Source organism: Stegodyphus dumicola, chromosome 1, assembly GCF_044657685.1.
Source record: "Stegodyphus dumicola isolate Sdum_Otavi_A_Nest chromosome 1, ASM4465768v1".
NCBI lineage: Eukaryota > Metazoa > Arthropoda > Arachnida > Araneae > Eresidae > Stegodyphus > Stegodyphus dumicola.
In genome coordinates this window covers 62,807,084-62,829,213 of record NC_140768.1, presented here as the reverse complement: position 1 = coordinate 62,829,213, position 22,130 = coordinate 62,807,084, and the positions used below count along the sequence as shown (strand labels likewise).

The 22,130-nt window shown below is 32.3% G+C and overlaps 1 protein-coding gene across 6 annotated transcripts in view; it reads right to left on the bottom strand.

The window, feature by feature from the left end:
• LOC118203999 (anoctamin-4) overlaps window positions 1–22,130 on the bottom strand; it is a 475,106-nt gene that overhangs the window by 97,747 nt on the left and 355,229 nt on the right. For all 6 annotated transcript variants that reach the window (XM_085815493.1, XM_035376334.2, XM_035376321.2 and 3 more), the window contains 5 exons: window positions 20,226–20,332; window positions 19,702–19,757; window positions 15,826–15,882; window positions 14,953–15,017; window positions 14,403–14,537 (listed from right to left, as the gene is read on the bottom strand). In XM_085815493.1, the coding sequence (XP_085671619.1) occupies window positions 14,403–14,537; window positions 14,953–15,017; window positions 15,826–15,882; window positions 19,702–19,757; window positions 20,226–20,332 (420 nt within the window). The remainder of the gene's footprint in view (window positions 1–14,402; window positions 14,538–14,952; window positions 15,018–15,825; window positions 15,883–19,701; window positions 19,758–20,225; window positions 20,333–22,130) is intronic.

The window sequence follows — 22,130 nt, the reverse complement described above, 5'->3', positions numbered from 1 at the left end:
TGTGTCCCGGAAAAGAGGGACTACCTGGTAAGTGCCAAAATAATATGGGTTTCAAATTTTTCGACTCAGTCGTAAATATTTATAAACCAGAGGGGAGGTGTGAAGTTCCTTCCCCTGATAAAAGACGAAGAACGGAAGTGACTTAGCCCGGAAAAACCGGTCGAGGCAGGCTGGTGGGGGGAAGAAAGACTGGACGGAGAGGGCACTGGGAGTTGGACCGGCGAGCATGCCGTGTGAGAACGTAGAGAAAAGAAATATGTTTTAATTTCTTTTGCGCGCCTTGTATATATATATTGTATATAATTTATTTTACAGTGTACTCGTTGTATGGTGTATCCATAGTGCAGTATGTGTAATAAATTAGTGAAGAAAATGTCAAAGCGGACAAGTGTTATTTTCCCACTATGGTAAGCTTACACAGAAGAACCCACCTCGTGTTTGAACGAGCGCGAGGCATGACACAGGATTTTGGACATTTCTTGCCTCATATCCTGAAGCTGGACACTATCGAAATGCGAGAATCCACTTTCGAATCTGTAAGGTCTGATCTTTTTATTCTAGACTGAAGTATCAGTTTCACGATACCACAAAATCTGAGTTATTAAAACGAAAGTATTGATACCCTCAAAAAGTTATTTAAAATAATACCAAAGATAAAACAAATGTGGACTTCGTACTAGCGTTGCATATGTGGCTAAGATATACTACAGTATACTTAACGAATAAATGGGATCTTCGGGATCTTTGTTATTGAAATCCATAATCTTCAAAAGGCATTACGGTTTTATGCACTAAAATATGGCTGTTTTCTGTATTCATAGCATTAAATTAAGGTATATTCTAAAACACATTAAATTCCATTTTTTCCCTTCCAACTTTATCCTTCGCTTTGTCAAACTTCTAAGTCTCTTATCTTTCTCATATAGAACTCCTTTTTCGATTTTCGTAACATTTTAGTGGAAAATGCATTAATAAAGTATAGAATAACTGATATAATAGTAACTAGCACAGTATTGGACATTTAGTCACAAAGCTTTCAATTCTGGCACTGAAGAATGGGGATAATTTTATAGCAACAATTGTTATCGTAAAAAAAAAGCTTCTGTGGGACAAGAGCACCACAGTTTTTCCCAATAAATGCCTATTTTCCAACGGAGGGATATTTCAGTATGGACGGCTGTCTGAAAGTTTGCTATGTTAAACCTGTCATTTATTTTTAACACGTAACTAATGTTATTCATGAAACTTCAAACAAGGAAAAATACGAGTATATTTCACAATGCATATTCATTCATTTTCTTTGCATACATTAATACAAATTTAAACATTTTCTACAAAAGCATATTTAAACAACTCAAATATTAGGCATTAATTCAAAATTTCAACTCACTTTAATAAATTTTACACAAAAGAGAAGCACGTCATCTTGAATTTTAAAATATCAGGCTTAGATGAAAGTTAGTATCATAAAAATATCCTATACGTTTCAAAATATAATAATTTAGCAACATTTCGATTGTATCTATAATAGAAGCGGGAATTATAGGTCGGTAAACCATTTCCGGTATACCTATGATCAAGAATAACTCTTGATCTATTACAGTTAGAAACAAACGAGAATAGCCAAAAGTTTGCTTTTGAAGATATATTTCATTTGCATATACAATTTTCATTGTAGTACATATAATAGAAATGAAAGTGATAAGTAAAAAGTTTCCACATCACTTTACTGCAAGTGCGTTACTTAATGATGTAAAAATAAATACAAAAACTGACTGTATAGTATCTATTGAACTACAGAAAAACGAAAGGATTAAATAATACGTGTGATAAAATGCTTTTAAACGGAAAGAAGATTTGGAAAGAAGATGACTGAAATTAAAACAACTAATTTAATTTTATAAATTTTGAAGGATTCATGTAAGTCTAAATCACAGACTGAAAATGTTTTTGATAATTTTAGTACACCTAAAGTTAAGAAAATGGTTAAATGATAATATTGATTACGATGAAAAATTAATTCGTCTTAGCCAGATTAGCATACTTTTAGTACCCTTAATGATTTCACAAATATCACCTGAATGAATATGAAAAATTTCCATAAATGCAATAAGTATAAAAATCCAGTACTTGTCGCTTGATTATCCCACACAAAGATAATTATGCTAATTCGTTTCTCAGTGAATGAGCAACAATGCAACAAAAATAATAATAAAAACTTTCTTATATCTTCTTCGTTATCCTTCATGGAAACAATTCTATGAATTTATTGAAGCGTTACACAGCGTTAATTTTCATTCAACAAGTTACCAAAATATAGCGAACTTGTCTTGACTTGTACAGCAAGCCAATCTCAGTAAACTCGTTGCAAACCAAACGATCGGTTATACGTGTCAGATACACGTATAACTGATCATTTGGTACTTTAACGCTATTAAGTACTTTAACATTTCACCATTCTGTTAGCTGAAGTAATTATGTATAATAACAGGATGTGGCAGAAACTCAATTTATAAGGATCTCTTGAGGATTTACCCTGCCAACTTATAATGTATGTTTACAAAGTTTTAAAAATAAATGCATAACAAATCAGTATTTAATGGAAACAACAATATCACTATTTTGGCACACGTGCACATTCGTTCGAATACAACAAATATTTCGTCAAGTGCATAGAGATTTCTGAATGTGCATGTAAAAGTTAAGTGTTGCTATGCTATCCTTTGCTCAGTATGCTTTTCCGAATATATAAAGTACTTCAAGATTTTGACTTTTGAACTGCAGTTGCGCTTTGAGAAACAGATAGTAGTTCTCTTGTTTCAATGCGGAGAATGAACACGATGACTTTAAACAATTGCATTTTCGTAGCATTAAATTGCTTGATGTTAATTGTACGATTTTAAAATAACACTACTGCCGCTATTGTTTCTTACACTAACGTTTGTTTCCCTATCGGTTTTATATTCGCAAAAAACATGTAACGAATTAAAGGCTGTCTTCCCAAATATTCTTGTGATATAGTGGACTTATTCAGCTAATAGCTTATAGGGTCTGGTATTCTTTGGCAACATAAACCACCAGCTCTAGAAAGACTGCAGAGGAATTATTCTCTGGTCTTTTGATGCAGACAAAATCAGAAGAACGGTTTAAATGATCCTTTATTCGATCACAAAGAGTCCACAGTCAACCCTACTTGGGTTTATATAAGTCTACACTTTTGGCTTAACTTGCAGGCATAACACGTTCTTAAAATCAACTTCCGAAACTTAAGCTTAAATAGCTATCATTTTCCCTTAATTCAAACATAAGCGCGGCAGATGATTTACATTCTGGCAGGAAAACGTGGATGAAAAAGGACAGTGACAGAAAATTTGCTTTAACTAAAAATTAAATATTAGTCAAAATAAAATAAATCCTCACAAACTGTAAGATCTTAAGTTCGATTTAAGGCAAAAGCTCAACTGATTTTTCAAGATGCCTGCCCGCAAGAAACATACTGACACTACACGTAAATATCGGTTTTATACAATAAAATCCATTTACAATGAACACGTTTGATTTCCGATCATGTCACGATTTCATTATTCACGATATTAATTAATTGCATTTAACAGACATGACAAAATGTGATTTATTTAAGTAAGCATTTATCTTTTCTTCCTTTTAGAATAAATATTGTTTTCAAGTATACAACATTTAGCTAAAACGCTATCATTTAGTTTTTACAACCGTAAAAGCATTGATCTAATACTGGGACACTACTCAGGATGCAAACACAATCTATCTAATAGGTAAGAAATGTGTGTTTATAGCATTGTTTTGCATCAAAATAAAGAATATCTGAAAATTCTACTTCTTAAATCCTTCAATAAAGATATTTTTAGAATTTAGGCTTTTTTAATATCTTATTATCATGATTTTGTCAAGAAAATATATATAATTCGAAATTCATCAATTGGTTCTTAAATTGCAAAAGGAAAAATTTAGAGTATGGAAAATTTGTTGCAATGGTTAATTTAAAAATTGATTAGTTTTTAACAAAAAATACTTAAATTATAACAGAATTTAAAATGAAAGAAGACTTAAAAGACCACCTAAAATATCTTGTTCAATGCAACACAGTATTGACTAAAATAATTGAAACCATTAAAAAACTGAATGTTCTTAAATGTCAACATCATTAATCAAGTAGAATATTCGTAATAAAAAACTTTCAAAATGAAAGTCCGAAATGATAAATACAAAAACTGACTGACAAGTTAAATTTCTACGTCAAAGAAAAAGAACAGAAAGCTTAGGCTTTCTTTCTCAAACTTTATGGGAAATAACTTCAAAGATTGAATAAAGTAATGTTTAATAAGATAAGCTGATTTAATATATTTCGTTAAGTCTTAGCATGCGAAAAAGCCAATGTGAATTTTGAACACTGATGTTTGATGTAACAATAAAACATTCAGAAGAAATTAATATAAACGAACTATGTAGCTGTTTAAAACTTCTTAAATTTACTGAGTTATGATATGCAAGTACAAATATATTGGCATTTTAAAAGCCAATTTGCAATCGTCGTCAGAGAACCTTAACCCGCAAAATAATTCAAAAGTTTCCTAAGACAATGATCCTCAGCATACTGCTATTAACATAGCGTTATGACTACTTTTTAACGCACTTGAAATACTCAAAATACCTCTGCACGTGTCTAGCTCTAAAGCTCATCAAACATATTTGGTAAAAAATGGAATATAAAACTGAAACACAAAAACACTTCTTCAAAGCAAGAATTAAAATTGTTAAAGTTGTGGGTGAGAAAAATTAGGTTGGAAGTAATAAAAAATCCCATGAATTTATCCCAAAATGATTAAATTTATATTTAAAAGGTAACAGCCCAAAAATATGAGAAAAGTTTTAAGAAGTTTTTTAAAAACTTTATTTGATAGAATACTAAATGTTCCATTCCTTCTGCGACATAATGTTCCTGCTCTAAAAGCAAAATGCTAGTTTTAAAATTTAATTTCCTTTTTCGGGGTAAAATATTCAGTGAAAATGAGCACTGAGTAAACGTACGTTTCGAAGTAAAATGATGTTTTGTAATTTCAACTCACTGTATTTAAAATTATTGACGTTACTTTTGGAAATCACAAGTATCCCATCACATCCGTGAGCAATGCAAATTTCTTTCAGCAAATACATTTTAAAGCACACATAAGCAAAACTACGGACCAAGAAGATCTTCTTTTAGTGTCTCATGTGAACAGCGCTGTCTTAAAGTGCACTGGTGGTTGTGTGACGATATTTCGCGATGCCCCTATTCTTTACCAGACGTGTTTGGAATAGTTTGCACCAGCTCCTGGTAGAAAGTTAAAAGACAGTTACAGTTTAATGCCCTTAATTTCATATTGTTTGCTTTAAATAAAACTCACATTGTGATCACGAGGTCACGACGGCCCTGTATGCGAAGTTTTTATCTTAAGAATAGTAATATTTCGTTGCTTAATTTCTATATGAAAATCTGCTATAAATTATAGAACCACATACTTCGGTGGATGCACATGCTTCACACCTAGTGTTACTAGTTTAGATTAACTGCTAATATAGTCATGCGTATGTATGCGCATACTATAAAATTAAGATGCGTAAGAAATCACTAATTTTTCCTTTTTTCTTTCTTTTTTTCGCTTTTTACAAATCAGAAACTCCTTGCATCTTAAGAACCTAAGGTACTGAATAATTGTTCATCTAAGATATTGAATAACCAATCAAAATTGTTACTGAGTATTTTCTCCTTATCAACATTTTTCTTACAAAGTGCTCATAATAACAGCTGATACATCAGTCTTTTGAAATATGTTTAGTCAAAAACTATTAAAGTGGCCATTAAAATGTCACGACAGTAATTTGAAATGAAGACAAATAGGTTGCTCCTCTTATAAAAGGTTCTTACTAATGGACAGACAATGCAACAGCGCATTTCAATAATATATCCTTAGAGTTTTTCTAAATATGGTGTACAACTTGTCAAGCAATTTTTTTGAATTAAATATTGCAACTAGTTACCGAAACTTGCATACAATCGTACCTCGAAAAGTCTACAAGCTCAGTTTCAGTTCCCAATAATAAAACAGATACCAAAATAAGACGCTCAACACATATATTTCTCGATTCCAAAAGTATAAGCTGTATTAACCACAGTTTGGAAAAAAAGTTCTTTTTTGTTACCAAATCATTCGTGAGCTGAGCCTTTACTTTCTTTCCTGAACTTTCCCTTTCAGCTTAGGATTCGATTAACTGTTTGATGTCTCATCGTTCTGTTGGCCCTTTCTAACATTAATCATTCCCAGCTATTGATTTATAATGAGATACATGTACATGATATAATGATTCTTCCTTTTCCTTTTGAGCATTTAGAAGAAATGATATGAGTTTTCTAAACTCTTTCCTAATTTCAATATATTTTTTTATATACAACGAGAATTAACAACTATACCAAGAAAATTTACACTTTTAGGTAAAAAGAATTTTTTACATGTGTATTTGTATTTTTGTGTCTCATATTAGTAGACTCAATCATTCAGAGCAATGAAAGAATGCGGTGCAGTTGAAATCACGTGACCGAAAACAATAAAAATTCAAATCTAAGCCTCGTATAAATCCAATAGATGAGTTTTATTGCGTACACTGCGAAACAAAATATGGTCAGTTCGATATCTCCCGTTCTACTGGGCCGATTGACGCAATTCACTTGGCGTACTCCTTAATTTATAGCAAACTATTTTCCTTTCTTTTTTTTTCATATGAGCGGAAAGAAAGGTCCTCATTCATACTTTCAAATAATTTTAACAAAGCGCGTAAACCACATTTAACGATATTATCGCTTATAACAAATCTGCTAATTTTCAAAAAACGCCAGTATATAAATTCACGTATATCTTAGGAAGTTTGGAATAAAAAACTCAAATTTCTTACAGGTATGCTTAGAAATACCTCTACTTTAAGATGGTGGTAAACATTTTATAGTTTATAATTCAAAATTGTTTTCGAAAAATTTATAAAAATTATTTAAAAATACAAATTTTAAACATAAATCATAAAAAATGGCCGCATTTTATTTGGAATAAACCTAAATTTCGAAATGTGAAAGGAACAATTAAAAGCGTTTAATGAAAAAAGAGATGTTAATAAATATATATATAACTAATTCAATTAACATTGAGGAACTAAAATTTTGAAAGCTAATTTTTTAAAAACTACTCCTGCGATTTTTAGAAAACTTGGCATAGTTTGAGTCGTAGAATCGAAATATTGAAAACAATTGGCATGTCATTTCAGAAAAAGTACGATTTTGTGTTAAAATATTTACATTAGAACAATGCTATATATAAATCTAATACATATCCTATGTCGCGCTTTCGAGGCACAGAAAACGCGAGTAGAATTTCGTCAATCGGTCCTGTAAAATGGGGATATAGAACTGTCCCTTTTTTGCGCAGTGTACATTAATTAAATGCATGAATATTATTATTAATTAAATACAATGCATTCTGCTGTCTTCTAAAGCTGCTACAACATGAAAAAAGGTACAAAAGATCTAAAATTTGCCTGAAAATACAAAATGCTGGGATATGCAAATGATAAACATTTCAGAGTACATGCACATTACAGGAAAGATTAACGACACCTCGAAACAACATAAAACGGCAAACTGAAATGCAGAATGCTGATTCTTTATTCGGAAAATGTGTTTACTCGTCGTGTCTTGTGTTTACTCCTCTTGGAGGTCGAGTTATGCCTCGTATACGAAAAGATAACCCACATGAACATGCCTTAGAATTCTATCACGGGAGAATTGAAAGCGTATACAGTAGCTGTGCGAGAAGCTGTCTCTCGCACAGCTACTGTTCGTGTTGGTAAAGACTAAAATAAACTGTTATGAGAATTTGAAATCGACGAGTCTAAGAGGGCCATATAAAGCGGCAAGCGGGATCTCAACGGCACTCACCAATTCCCAAGACGACAGACATGTTGTTCGCATCATTGTTAAGGATCGTACAGATACATCACATACACAAGACTTGAGACAAGAAACTGTGTTTTCCACAATATCAAGCACCCACGCGTTCAGTACGGTGATGTCTACAACGTCATGGATTGTCAATAAGGCGACCACTACTTCGGCTTTTCTTAACCCTGCAGTATAGGAATCGCAGTTTACAATAGAGCATTCAACATTGCAGATGAACGCACCAATAGTAAGTCGTCCTTTTCCCTGAAGAATCTTGCTTTTGCTTACACATTCATTATCACCGCATTCGCGTATGAAACTAAAATGGAGAATGTGCGTTGGAAGCTCGCATTCTTCTTTGGAATAACGGCTCAGCATTTGGATTGATGGAATGGGATGCTATCTGGCATACTTACTATTTACCTCTATAATTCGCATATTTGATACTTTCACAATCCATTATTAAATTACTGAGGTTTTAATTCCTATGATCGTGCCTATATTCCGGACTCCTTCGCTCTAATCTCTATCACATATTATTCACGATGTTCTACGTTTTTCTAATACACAAGTATTCGACTTCTTCCTTGACTGAAACGTTTTATAGATTTCTCATCATCTGAAAACGTTTTGTTATGGACAGTACAGTAAGAATGGAATAACGCCGCTTAACAGCTAGTAAGTCGTATGGACTGCAATACTCGCAATTATCATTCAAAATCTGTTCGATTCGTTATCCACCCGCTTAACAGCTACTATTGTTTGCCAGGAGCGGTCATTTAAGATACTGATTTCTGCATATTCTGTATCTCACAATTGGTTAAAAGTTTAAATACTTCCTTCTCTTATTATAATATATTTGCAAAATAAACATACGCTTTCTTTGAGAGTTTGGAATGCATATATTTTTAAGGATATACTAGAGTGTACTGAGTATATAAATCTATAAAAATAATATAGTACATTTCAAAAAGAAAACATTCACATCTTTGCTTGTATATGTGAAGTGCACAGGGGCTGTCTGTCTAAGGAAGGGACATCTTCTTGGAGGACGTTCTAAGAGAAACCGACTCGCATTAACAACAAACCTGAAAAACACCACGAAAACAGCCATACATCTAGCACTGGGATCTGAGCCTAGATTGGACGACTAGTGTTCAGAGGTCTCACCCAGTAGTTTCCTGGTGGGAACAATTTTACAAGAATATGTTTAAAATTAAAATCGAGAAAACAATCTTGCCAAGTATAATTCATTAATGCCGTGCCGAAGGGCCATGATTCGAATCCCGCAGAAGGCAAGGATGTTTGTAAATGTATAGTGTCCGTGAGGCAAGTGGGCACTCTAAATATGTGGCGAGCCGAAGGTCCTGTCGAGAGGTTGGCGGTAAGGAAAGAGGGGAGATCGTCGGACACTCCCTCCGGGGTGTTCTCCATCAAAATTGGGGGAGGAACTGAGCTAAATCGCCTTGTCATCTGTAAGGTGCTCAAGGTTATTGCCAACGACAGGCGTATCTTGCTCTCGTCACGAGGAATTTCGTTGGCTTGAGCTGAAGTCAGACAAGTGAGCATTAATCAACAGCCACAACAATAACAGTTACTCATTATTTGCGGATTCACCGTAACTAAGTTTGATTATTTATAAAATTGTATCTAACACTGGAAATCTCCTTGAGAATTTAGTGTAAAAGACTCATAAGAAGAATGACTTTTAGCAATATGGCAAAATAAAATGCTAGTACTTTGAACATCAAGAGGTTATTACACGAGTATCATCTGACCTAATGTTACTAATTAAAAATCGGAATATTGATGGAACTTAAAATATAGCTACAAATGCCAAAACCAGAACAAAGCAAACTAATGCTGCTGGGAGAATGGTGGAAATAGATTAATTTTTAATTTATAAAAAACTTCTACGAATTGCAATAAAAAGTGGGTATGCTTGCATTGCAGAATTATCTCATATTACTTTATAGCCTGATTAAAGATAATATCAAAGGAATTTATAAACATGAAGAAAAGGCAGAAAACACCAAAGCTACAGTTTCAAAATTTGTATCTATATATGTGTCTTACATTCTACCTGTAATACATTCGAAAGAAGGTTATTTATTTAAAAGAAATCAACGTGAGTAAAATAACTTATCACACCATGATATACACTTTTGTACGCAGTCTCAGTTACTATGATAAGCACTGAAAGGAAGAAAATTGATTTTAAAAATGCATGGCAAAAATTATAAAAAATGGTTCCGAAGTAGGTATGCAACACGTCGGAAAAGGATTTGCCTTCGTAGAATGCACTGAAAATAAAACTGGTTTATATTATTGGCTTGGGAAAAGTACACATCCGTTAGCATATAGCAGGCGCAAATAGGGAAGAATTTTTAGACAAAAATACCAGCAATTTAATCCATTCGAACATAGTTCGCAGTAGCTTGAGCGCATTGTAGCATTACAGGATTATCATCGTTTGAGAAAACAACCGCAACTAATAATATTCAACAAAAGTTGATACAATTTCTCTCTCTTCAAACATAAGTGTGGAAAACGAATAAAAATGTGTTAAAAATGGCATCTGACATTAAAAAGGCCTTATTCTTTCGATTTCTAACATGAATTACTGCTGAATTTACAGCATTCCTTGTCAATTCAATTTGGGATACACTGGTTAAACCAAACAAGCTTTAAAACTCTGAATAAAAATCTTATATCCTTTGCCCTAAAAAATAAATTATACATTGTCCAGCAATACTGGTCTACAAATCACGAACTCAATTTTTGTTTCTGCCAAATCCAAATCAAATTGGTGAATAACAGTTTCCCTCGAGGCTTCCCATATCAATAAAGATTTCTTTATATTAGTCAATAGTTCAAATTCTGACCGCTTTTCTCCTACCCATTTATAAATAGGCATTTCTTTCAATTTCACTTCCTAAAACAGCGCAATTTACTTTGTTTGTTTTCGTTATTTTTCTTCTCTTCTTCATTATGGAATGCGCAGTCGTTAGCTACAACCACGTTCTTGAATTTTTTTTTCTTTCTTGTATTACGGTTAAAGCTGAAAAAGACGGTAATGTCTGAATCGCCGTAAGCGGTTCTGCTAAAATAGAACTGCAAAAATGTATTGTTGGATTTCTTAAACCCAGTTATATTAGTTGTGTCACTCTTTTCCGCGTTACTTAATATTTTTTCTTGTTTCTTCTATTTTTTTAACAACCAACACCAGAATTCAAATTAGACTGAATTTAAATAGCGAGTTAATTCGTAGTTTAGAAGCAACGTACTTTAGCAACCAGCCTGTAGATTAAACCAGAGGCTGTCACCCTACAGTCGACTTATCTCTGCAATGAGCGGTATTTGTATTTTTTAACGCAGAGGGCTAGAATCCAGTCCAAGCAAATTACCTTTAGCCGTTGAAAGTAAATTCCAATGTTTTGCATATTTAAATACTGGACTTAGTGAAACCCGCATGTAGCTAGTATTTGTTAATTTTAGTTGTATTACATAATGCAGTTTCTAATAAACCATTTAATTTAGTCTTGCTTCTTGTCTAATGTGAAGACGAAAATTCGTCACAGCAAAGGGAATTATGTGTAATTAGATAGTAATGAAGTTTGGAATTGTAGATTAGCATGAAGATTGGAAAGTTACATGCTCTTATATAATGAGAAATTATCCTTCAGGTGAAAAAAGAAAAGACTCTATTTTCGAAATGGGAATTGCCATAATAATTTTCTTTTGCCATTGCCCGTGCAAAATAACAAATAAGCCGCAAGCAAAACAGAAATTTTCCAATTTATCCTAAGAAGAATTTTAAAGAATGCTATGAAAGGTGTTATGTACTTCAGCGCGGGGAGCCGTTTAATGCTAAAAGGACGAGTCTGTAAGAAAGTATATTTACGTGCATCTTGAAATATGTCCAAGAAATTACGGTAATATATAAAAAGTACGTAAATCCAGGTATAAAGCAGCAGGCATTCTGGCATTAAAATCAAGAAAATAATTCTTAGTCATGGTAGTTTTGGAAAATTTGAGCTTTTTTAGAGAAAACTCAGTCGGTTAGAGGGTAGAAAAGTTAAGAAAATACTAAATTACTTTCTCGAATATGCTAGAAACAAGATGATCTGAAAATTTCCGTGTGGAATTTAATGGAAGAATAGGGAACACTGAAGCAAATTTCTCTTCTGTTAATGAATCAAATGTATGCACGTTACTTACGTTAGATGATGCTGTTGGCACATAAATAAAAGGAAGTAATAAATATAAATAAAACGCCCTGGGAAAGCGAAACTTCTGTAAAGCTTGAATAACACTTTTATTTATAAGTTTTATAGTAGCTGCTAATATAAAAAAGCCGAATTCACGCTTTGTATCAATAAAATATTAATTGCAGTATATTTTCAAACATGTATAGAATTTTGCAAACTCAGGTATTCCCTGCTTTCGAAAAATATACGATAACATTGTTACGGATTTTGTACGTAGATTGATGATTTTAGTGCAGTTATATGTGAAATTGCTGTATTTTTCTGTGTAATGTAACGCGAAACAAATTTTAGGAAAAAGCTATGCCGGGAAAGTAAAAATACAGGGGCAAATGCATTTAACATTGAGTAAATGAGTATCTCGCGGTACCGCCGAACCACCGAATAACAACGGTTTTGACCGCCAAATTTGGCAAGAAATCGCCAAACGGAGCATAATTGGCGACTATTTGGCGACTTTTTGGGCCGGTCCCTGTTTCACAGTATTATGTATTGAAATTGAATAAATGTAATTGCCCACTATGTTAGCTGTAACCGTAATTCTACCCTCTTACTGCTCTTCAGTAATTTCGAGAAGCAGAAACTGATATAAATATCTCGGCGGCCGGTTCAAAAATCTTTAAGGCCGAAAAGAGAGCGTCTGCTCTGCGTTGCTTAGTTATTATTGCCAGTTTTCTCTTTAGATGCCCTTTGCATTGTATTGGGGTTAACGCTTTTAGGAGTTTGAAACGTAACTACTGATTGCATTGTGTGATACTGTGACACCTGTACGAGTATTTCTGCTGAAAATTTAAAACTTTGAAGTCTTTATTCTGATAAAATAAATATTTATTAACCTATCATCGGACAAGTGTGCATTCAATCTATTACGAATCCGTACGACAGCAATATTTTTTTTTCGCTAATTCGAAAAAAAATTCGAAAGTGAAAATAGCATTAGCTTTCGTTTTCTGGAACAATTTTAGGAAAACAGATATTTTTTAAGGCTATTAATAAATGTAGAATAATTTTATAGTACAGGGGTGCGGCAAGGAAACTACCTTATTTTAAAAAATGAATAACACAAATAGTATAAGCGATATGAGTTTAATTTTTTCCGAGTTATAGAGAGACACTTAAAGTTTGTTTTTATTGCGGTTTAAAAATAATATTATTAATGTGGTTTCCGTTCTGGTCCATACATTGAGATAGTCGAAGTTTGAAATTTCTTTCCACTTTTACCAGCATATCAACGGGTATGTTATTGATAGGAACAAGTCCCTACTGAAGCCAATAAAAATTTCGTATACATGGTCTTCAAATATCTCTAAAAGAAAAATCCGTACAAATTATACCGGGCGATGGATAGAGATTAAGTATTGAGTTCAGTCTGACTTTCTTTATCACCACTAAAAAGCAACACTAGATTTAGCTGATCCGACCAGACGGTATAATGATTAGAGAAACCTGAGATCCAGAGGTGTAGTTGCAAGATGCTTTTGTGCGATACTGAAGGCCCGGGTTCGAATTCCGGAGAAGGCATGGATGTAAAATTGTCTGTCCTTTTATAAGAGGTAACGGTGGCCGCCCATTAGGTGCCTCCACAATAAAATGGCCTTCACTTCTGGCCTTAGAAGTGGCCAGTCAGTTATAGGTAAGTGCCCGTCATTGGAAAAAAATATCTGACAGATCACTGATGAAGTATGCTGAGGCCTATCGTTGACTATCAGCGTTCGTAAATCTCAGTACCAGTGCCCGCATGTAATCGACTAAGCCTGAGATGACATTTACAAGTCTGCGGGCTACTAGAACTCAGTTCTATCTGTTCTTTTATCAGTACTGAACTACTTAATAATACACGTACATAATATGCGTGATGAAAAATAGGCACTTAGTCCGTCTCCTAATTGCGACTTTAAGTTCAGAAAAGTGACATGTGTGGAGGTTTATTCATTCGTTAACACAAAAGGGTTGTTCTTGCATCCCATGTCTTTTATCAGAATTTTTCAGATAGTTTTAAATATTCCTGGGTACTATTGTTATTATCTGCATATAAGTAGGAAAGATCGACGCGTTTATCCTCTTGTGTAATTTATTTGCTTTTTTACAAACTACCATGATGACAAGATACTAAGTTACACGGATGAAATCCTTACCTGGGAATGTTACTATTCATTGTACTAACTCCATAAATCATCGTCAACAATCCTAGGAAAGCAGCTGGAATGAGCATGGTTGTGTAGAAACCCAGCCAAGCAAAGTACAAACTAGTCTTCTCTCCGAAATAGCGCCTGCGAAATAAAATTTATTTGATTACATTTGAATTGCCTATATAAATTATAATGAAATAATAACAAGTTTTTCTTTTAAAACTTTTAGTTATGATGTATGTACAAGTTACTAGTATGAAAATGTATCCATAATTTTATATCATATAGGAAGCAAGAGAGCGAATATTTATAGTGAATAGCATAAAGAAGATAGCTTTGGCCAATATGGAAAACATTGTTAAAGCATTGCTATTTTAAGCAATGTAATAAAACATTCATTCTGACTTACAGTAATGAAATGTAGAAGTAATGTTATAAATAAAATAATTGTTCGCTATTTATTGACATTAAGATAAAAGCACTAACTGTGATTAAAGTTTACACAGAATCATACTACAAAACTTTTAAAAACTATATCAAAATTAATTTATCTCACCGTATAAGTCCCAATGGTTGCCGTTTGTACCAACAAGCTGCTCTTGCCCACTCACTGTATAATAGCTGTTGTTAAAATGAATAGAAAAATAATATAAACAAATATGAATATGAAAATATTTATTCTTTAAATAAAATGTAATTCAATAAATAATAGAAAACAGAATGCAATAGAGTGCAAGTTCGATTGTCCGAATATTCAGTTATTGATAAAAAAAAGTTCTTTGGACGGATGGCAGGAAAGATGACGACAAAAGCAGGGAAATAAAATACATATTTTATTGAAAGAAATTCTTCGAAATCTGAAAATCGCTCTTTTTACATTACTTAGTAATTTAGTTCTTGAAATCTAAAAACTTCTTATAATCACTTTTTCTGAAGTCACTTATTTCACCCTCCACTTAAAGTATTCACACGGGTCTCTTTTCTTTTAATTCAATTAGTCTTTGGGTTTGGAAGAAAAAATATTTTCTATGAAAGTATTGTTATTCATAATGGACTTTAAATTGCGAAAGAATTTTGCTTTTAAATTAAGAAAGGTTAACAATTATCAATTGCTTAAGAATAGTGAATGATCAAAAGCACTGAATGCAGCTCATAATATGCGAAAATAAAAAATCAAAGGTGTAACATCTTCATTTGTTCGCTTTGATGAACAAAAAATTTAAGATCGAAATAAAATAATTCATTCTTAAAAGAATTATTTATTTAAAGTAATACTTTAACGTTCGAAAACAAACAGTGTACTGTAATAGGCATTTGAAAACTTTATTCGTTAAAACCGGGTACTAGAATCCATTTCGATCCCAGTCATTTCTGATAATCGAGGCTATACTGTAGTTTAGTAAAATAATTTATATAAATTTTCTCCTACCCTTCTTGCATTCGGTTCTTCTTCTTCTCTTTTGAATGCACCTTTTCCATATGGACCCTTCAAAACAAGATAAATGTCCCATAATTAAGATAATTGTGACCAAAATTAATATTACAGAAGTAAAACTACGCTCATTTAATACATTTATGTATATAATATCATAAATTACATTCTCACTTATACGCAATATACTGTGCTGTGAAAATTTTCTTAAAAACTTAGATTCATAGTTATTTCAATATCTAATGTAATTTCCCATATAATTAATTTATCACGTATATTCTGCCGTGATTAATAATAAATAAAGCTATGTTAGGTAAATTAAAAAAACGTAATATCAAACTAACGATCAAGACACTTTCCTAGAAACAAATTTCCAAACGAAACGTGGCTAAAATATCATTTCAACACAAGCAAATAGAGGTATTGTGCAATAAAATTGCGATGCGATAAAAATTTACGAATAAACATGTTTTGCTTTATTTCTCACACGCACTCCGATAATAATATGCAAAAGAATATATTTTTTCAATCAAAGGATGGTAAATATGTTATCTCTTTAGAGGAACATCTACAAGGCATTGTCTTGCTTCAAGTTTCTATGAAATTTTCGTTCTTCTGTTATAAAATAGCTTATTATTTTGTTGCTGTGACCACAGTTTTACTGAGAAGATTTGCTGAAAGTTTCATATTTTCTAATTTTCTAAATTTATCACTTCGTGCTCTATACGAATTCATTGTTCTGTCAGTCTTTGAAGTCGTCGTTGGTAAAGCTGTATCAAAAACTTTCCACAACTCCTCTGTATCCCAAGCGTTTAGTATATCTGTAGGTGAGTGATCATGAAAGCTCTAAGTATCCAGAGGTGTAGTTGCAAGATGCTTTTGTGGTCGGTAACTTTTCAAGGATTAAGCGCCGTTCACACACAACATTTACTACGATGATAATACACAACACACTACACTAATACTACATACATATTCCAGAGTGGGGATACAGGATTTCAGCCCTTTTGACGCTTCAAGATATGCGTCTGCTCACGATGAGTTACAAGACCTAAGTAACTCTTTTGCCGCGTCAGCGTCACCTATAGTATCTCACTTCATAACAATATCCTTTAATTCATCTGTTTTCACTTCTAATCTTCCAATGAAATTGTGATCTCAATGAAAATTGAAATGATCCTTTTTTTAATTCTTGCCATAAATCTCTTCTTTAAATGTTCTCTTGCTCCATCTTTTTTCGCAAACTTTTCATGTATTTTTCAATCACAGTCTGATGTTGTCCATGACGTTCCTTCCTCCGATGATTTTATATTTCTTTAAGCATTACTGATGTCGATCTCTTATTGCCCAAAGCGAAAGAATGTAAGTTATCAAATTAAAAAATAAAACTTTGATAGAGCTGGAGAATGTTCAATAATTCGATCGAACGAAATCTTTCGATGGCTCAGACGATTCAGTTACTATATAGCGGTAGTTTACATTGTTAATTAGCTAAGAATTTGGAAATGTTATGAATGACATAGTTATTAGTTATGAATGACGCAATAACGTAACGATTAGCTAGTTGAATAATTTAATGGCTCAGATTACCTCTTTTGGTAGTTAAATAATGAATCATTCGAAATTTACGCTCTCTTAGTGTCGAGAAAAATATGCATCAAGTCGATTGAGTGTGAACAGGTTAGCGTCAAGCAAGGATATTAGGAAATTGAAAAGAAGTTACATGTATCTAAAACATAATGCTAGCATGCCTACGGTTGGTTGCCATATTGATTGCAACTGACAGAGTTATGGCTGTAATATTTTTATTGTTTTAGAGATAACCGGCCAATTCTCCCCAAATAAAATTTTTAAATTTAATTGGAACAAAGTGGCAATAGATATTAAAATTCCTAATTTTTAATTAAACACATCCTCATTTCGAGGATAAACTTTGCACCATTTTACGTCACTCTACAGCATGCGTCACATTTTCCCAGCAATGTCTCTGCACTGCAAAATCTTTAGCCTAATCGCTGCTCACGATTAAATCAAAGACCTTTCAGAGCTATAAATACCAGCGCATTTATTACGTATAATTGTTTTGCCTACCTGGTCTGGCAAAGAAAGTCACATCTCTTCGCCAAGCTTCCTCTTCTATAATCTAAAATTTAAACTGAGTAGATAGAAATTGTGCGGCCTTTTGAGTGTTCCTAATGTTGGACCAATTTAAACAGAAATGTCTCTCAAAAGAATTTTTCTCTTCAAAATAAAAATGATGTTTTAACCAAGAAGCCAGTTGTGATTTTTGCTCCAGTCAGATCTACGCCAAAGTTTTTCTCGGCCGTGACTAAAAAAGGATTTGGTTTCATTTTCTCTAATCGGTTCTTAGCTAAATTATATCAACGTGCCACGACAGCGAACCTCTAAATTATCATATATATATATATATTATCATACACGGTATATATAAATATAAGGAGCTGTAGGGAAAATCTATGTAGATATTTTCTACAGAAAATTAAATGCTATATAAAATAGAATAACATAACAAAGAATAATAAAACAAAAAATTGCCTAAAATTATTTACTTCTATGCTAATGTTTTTATCAGACTACCGATCTGTAAAATTTAATTCTTCTAATGATATAGGCAGAAATGAAATTAATTGTTAAATATTCAATCCGATCATTTAAATACATCTATCTATACAAGCAGAATACTGTAACTAAAAATGATCGCAATTATTAATTATTTAAATTAATGTTATATTTACGGATCGAGAAAGTATTTATTTATGAATTTTAACATTTAATTTTCATAGTAAAAGTATATATCCAAAGTAAAATTTCTTCTATATAATAATGTGCCGGGAGCTTGTGACTTAAAAAGGATAGCACGAGGATTTATTTTGTTTTAATTACAACACTATAAATTAATTCATTACAATATTATGAAATTTCTCTGTTCAACAAAGATAAAAACTAAGAGAAAATAAAGTGAAAACAAATAAAAAACTACAACTTCCGAATTCTGGCTTCGCGATTAGAATTTGAAACTGGATTACTGCAGAAAACTGCATTTAACCTACTAGTTCCCAGTTTAAGAACCGCATTAGAATAACTTAGAGTTTTTAACCTTTTCCCGTGGGCTATAGGGTCCAATTTCGAATGTATTTTGGCCATTTAGTCACTTATTTTAACTGAAAGGAACAGAAAAACAAATCGACAGGGTATTGAAATTCCTAATCCATATTAAGGAGTAAATTTTAAATCTCCATAGTTTACTGAAATTTCTTGAGACACATTTAAAGTAGTGAACGTGCGGATATGTCTCAACCCCCGGTAAATTCAAAGTAATCAAAAAGGTTTATGTGGGCGAAAACAAGTTGATTTATTTTAAATTTTCACTCTCTGATTTCATTTGCAAACATTATGCAATTTGATATTTTTGTGAGCTGGAATTTATGATATTAAGCTTTACTTACTTACTTAAAGTGATCCGAAATCCTAAGAGTTGAATTGTATTAGTTTCATGTTATTACGGCACAAGAAGGAATAGATTTTTGAATTTATTATTTAAATCATATTATGTTTACAGGATTTAACATTAAACCAAATCTTTATTTAACATACGTACAAAAATAACAAAAATAAAAATGAACTTCGTTTCAAAAATTTGAAAATTTAATTTTTTAAAGTTTAATGCTATATAAATAAATCAGTTACGATTTTTATTTAATGTTTGAGAGTAAAAACTGTTAGTACAGTACACCAAAACCATGAGACTTATCATGAGTTGCAATTAGTTTTGAATCTTCAAGATCAATGTACTATAATGAATCAATAAAAATATTCATTTTAAAAATCAATAAAATTTTTCCATACACTTACATCATGCAAAGGATAAGCCGCTGTGTATGTTCCATTGCTAACAAGGTACAAAACACCTAAAAATTAAAGAAGTATTTTTATAAAATTATCAGTGATTGCAAGGAACTAATCATTCTAATTCACTCTTAAAATAAATAAATTGCTTATTTAGTAGGTTTTTATTTATACCATCTTAAACAATAAGCACCTTTTCAATTAATGGAATCATTATTTCATTCAAAGTAATCAAATAAACTATTGCGAAATATTCCTAATAAGAAGTAAACTAATAAAAAGCTTTTCTATTTATGAGTGCCGTATTCGATATAATCTGTATTAAGATATTTCACCTGAAATTCTCCTCCATTATGAATAGGTTTTCCTTATTCACTAATCCTAAAACAAAAGTGTTGTATTTCGAAAAGTTGTTGCATTAGTTTCTGAAAAGCATTTACGTAAAATGTTGCCTCATTATTTGAGAAGTTCGTACTAGATAACGGCAAAAAAAGGTGGCTTTTGAATGGAATACTTTAAAGAGCACTTACCAGTGCTTGCCCTGCCGTCCCCGTGATGTGGCGTTCTGATGAGTATTTCCCAAACAATTCGGCTCCTCTGTGCGTCTGTATAGTTTATTATATCCGGTCGGATGATCCTGTTTAAAACATTTTAATTTATTCATTAGTGAAAATAAACAGTTTCTTTTGTAAAGGTACAATATGAATATAATAACAAAACAATTGTATCTGAATAGGCCTTTCATCAGGTCTATACATTCATTTTTAAGCATACAAAGCTTTCATATTTTCTTCAAAAATACGGCTCATTAGAATTCGATAAATGCAAGTTAATAATACGCTGCATTGTTATTAGCAATTTTTCTCATTCTTTATCAAATTTACGTAGATAAAATCTCATATGCGTCAGATATCCTAATTCTGAGTTTGTTTTGAATTATATCGTTTCAATCTCACTCTAACTGAACTGCGATTGTTCCGAATGATGTATCAAAAAGAGAGCAAAATTTTTAATTGAGCAAGACTTGATTTGATTTTTGAGTTTAGAGAATTCTGCGCGACTTTAAATGCTCCTCATCTATTCTAAATTCGTATTTTTGAGAGTTTTTGCTATCGATTTCCTATATTTTAAAAGCGAAAATATTAAATTAATTTTTATTTGATGAATGGTGTTTCCGGATACTTCTAAGGATAATGAGGCTATGATTTTTTAACATGATCTACTTTTAATTTTTGATTGCAGGGAGTGCTAATTCCTTTGGAGCTTCGTTAATAGTCGCTCACCTCGAGTAGGTAAGGACGCTAGACACTGATAGTTGACAAGAGGCAGAAGTTCTTCGAGCACGAATCCTTAGCGAAAGGGGTGCTACATGTATGTTTTCGTCGTTCAGCCCGCATGTAAGGTTTCTGGACGGAAAAATCGTTTAGACAGAATAAAAATATATTTATAAAATGAATTTTAAACATTAGACATGTGGCAATGTTTAGTCTCGCGACTCCCACACATCCATTTATTCTGGGATAATTAGCATTTTAAGCATTATCAAGAAAAGAGTTTGTTAATTTACTTATATATCTATATAAATAAAAATAAGATAGTTTAATTCGTCCCATATTCAACCCAGAGCATACCAATAGAAAAATTGTACTTAATTTTTAAAAAAAAATTATAATTTTGATGTTTGCTTTCACTTTTGGTTCCCTTGAAAAAGAGCAGTTTTACTCTATCCACTCCATCCTGTAAGAGGTTGAACTCATAAACGCATAAACTTCTAAGATTAGTTTTCTATGGTAAGTTGAAATACTGAACTCTAATTTGTAAATTTCTGTCATTATCAGGTCAGAAACAGGCTGATTCATTTACTTCTTTCGTTACACCAACCTCCTGACGACGATGTGGTGAAGGATGTAAATAACGTTTTTTCTTTTACTGTTTCCATTTTTGGTTTACACTATTTTTGCACCTTTTCATGCAGTTTGTCGACATACTTTTTCTAATGGTATGTTTTGGGTTGAATACGGGATGGATTCATATATTTTATTTTTATTTACAATTTTACCACTAATTGGTGTAGCAATCAGCGCATAACCGGATTAGATTTTGAATTGCTTTGTATTTACTCATTATGCATTACCTGTATGTATGTGATGTACTTAATATATTGTATTCTATTGTGAATTCTGTTGTATGCTATCGTTTATTTACATTACTATATCCTGTTGTATGTTACAGTATTGTTTTGCATATTATTATTACGTATATAATCTTTGTCCATTGAGTGTAAGAGTGCAGTCTGCAGCAGCATAACTCCCTGTTACCATTTAAATACTGAGAAAACAGTTGCAGTTAATACAGCGCCCTTTGCTCACTTATCGCGGATGCTTGACTCCTTATGGCGCGCTGTTAGGTAACAAAGTAACTGCCTAATAGGAGGC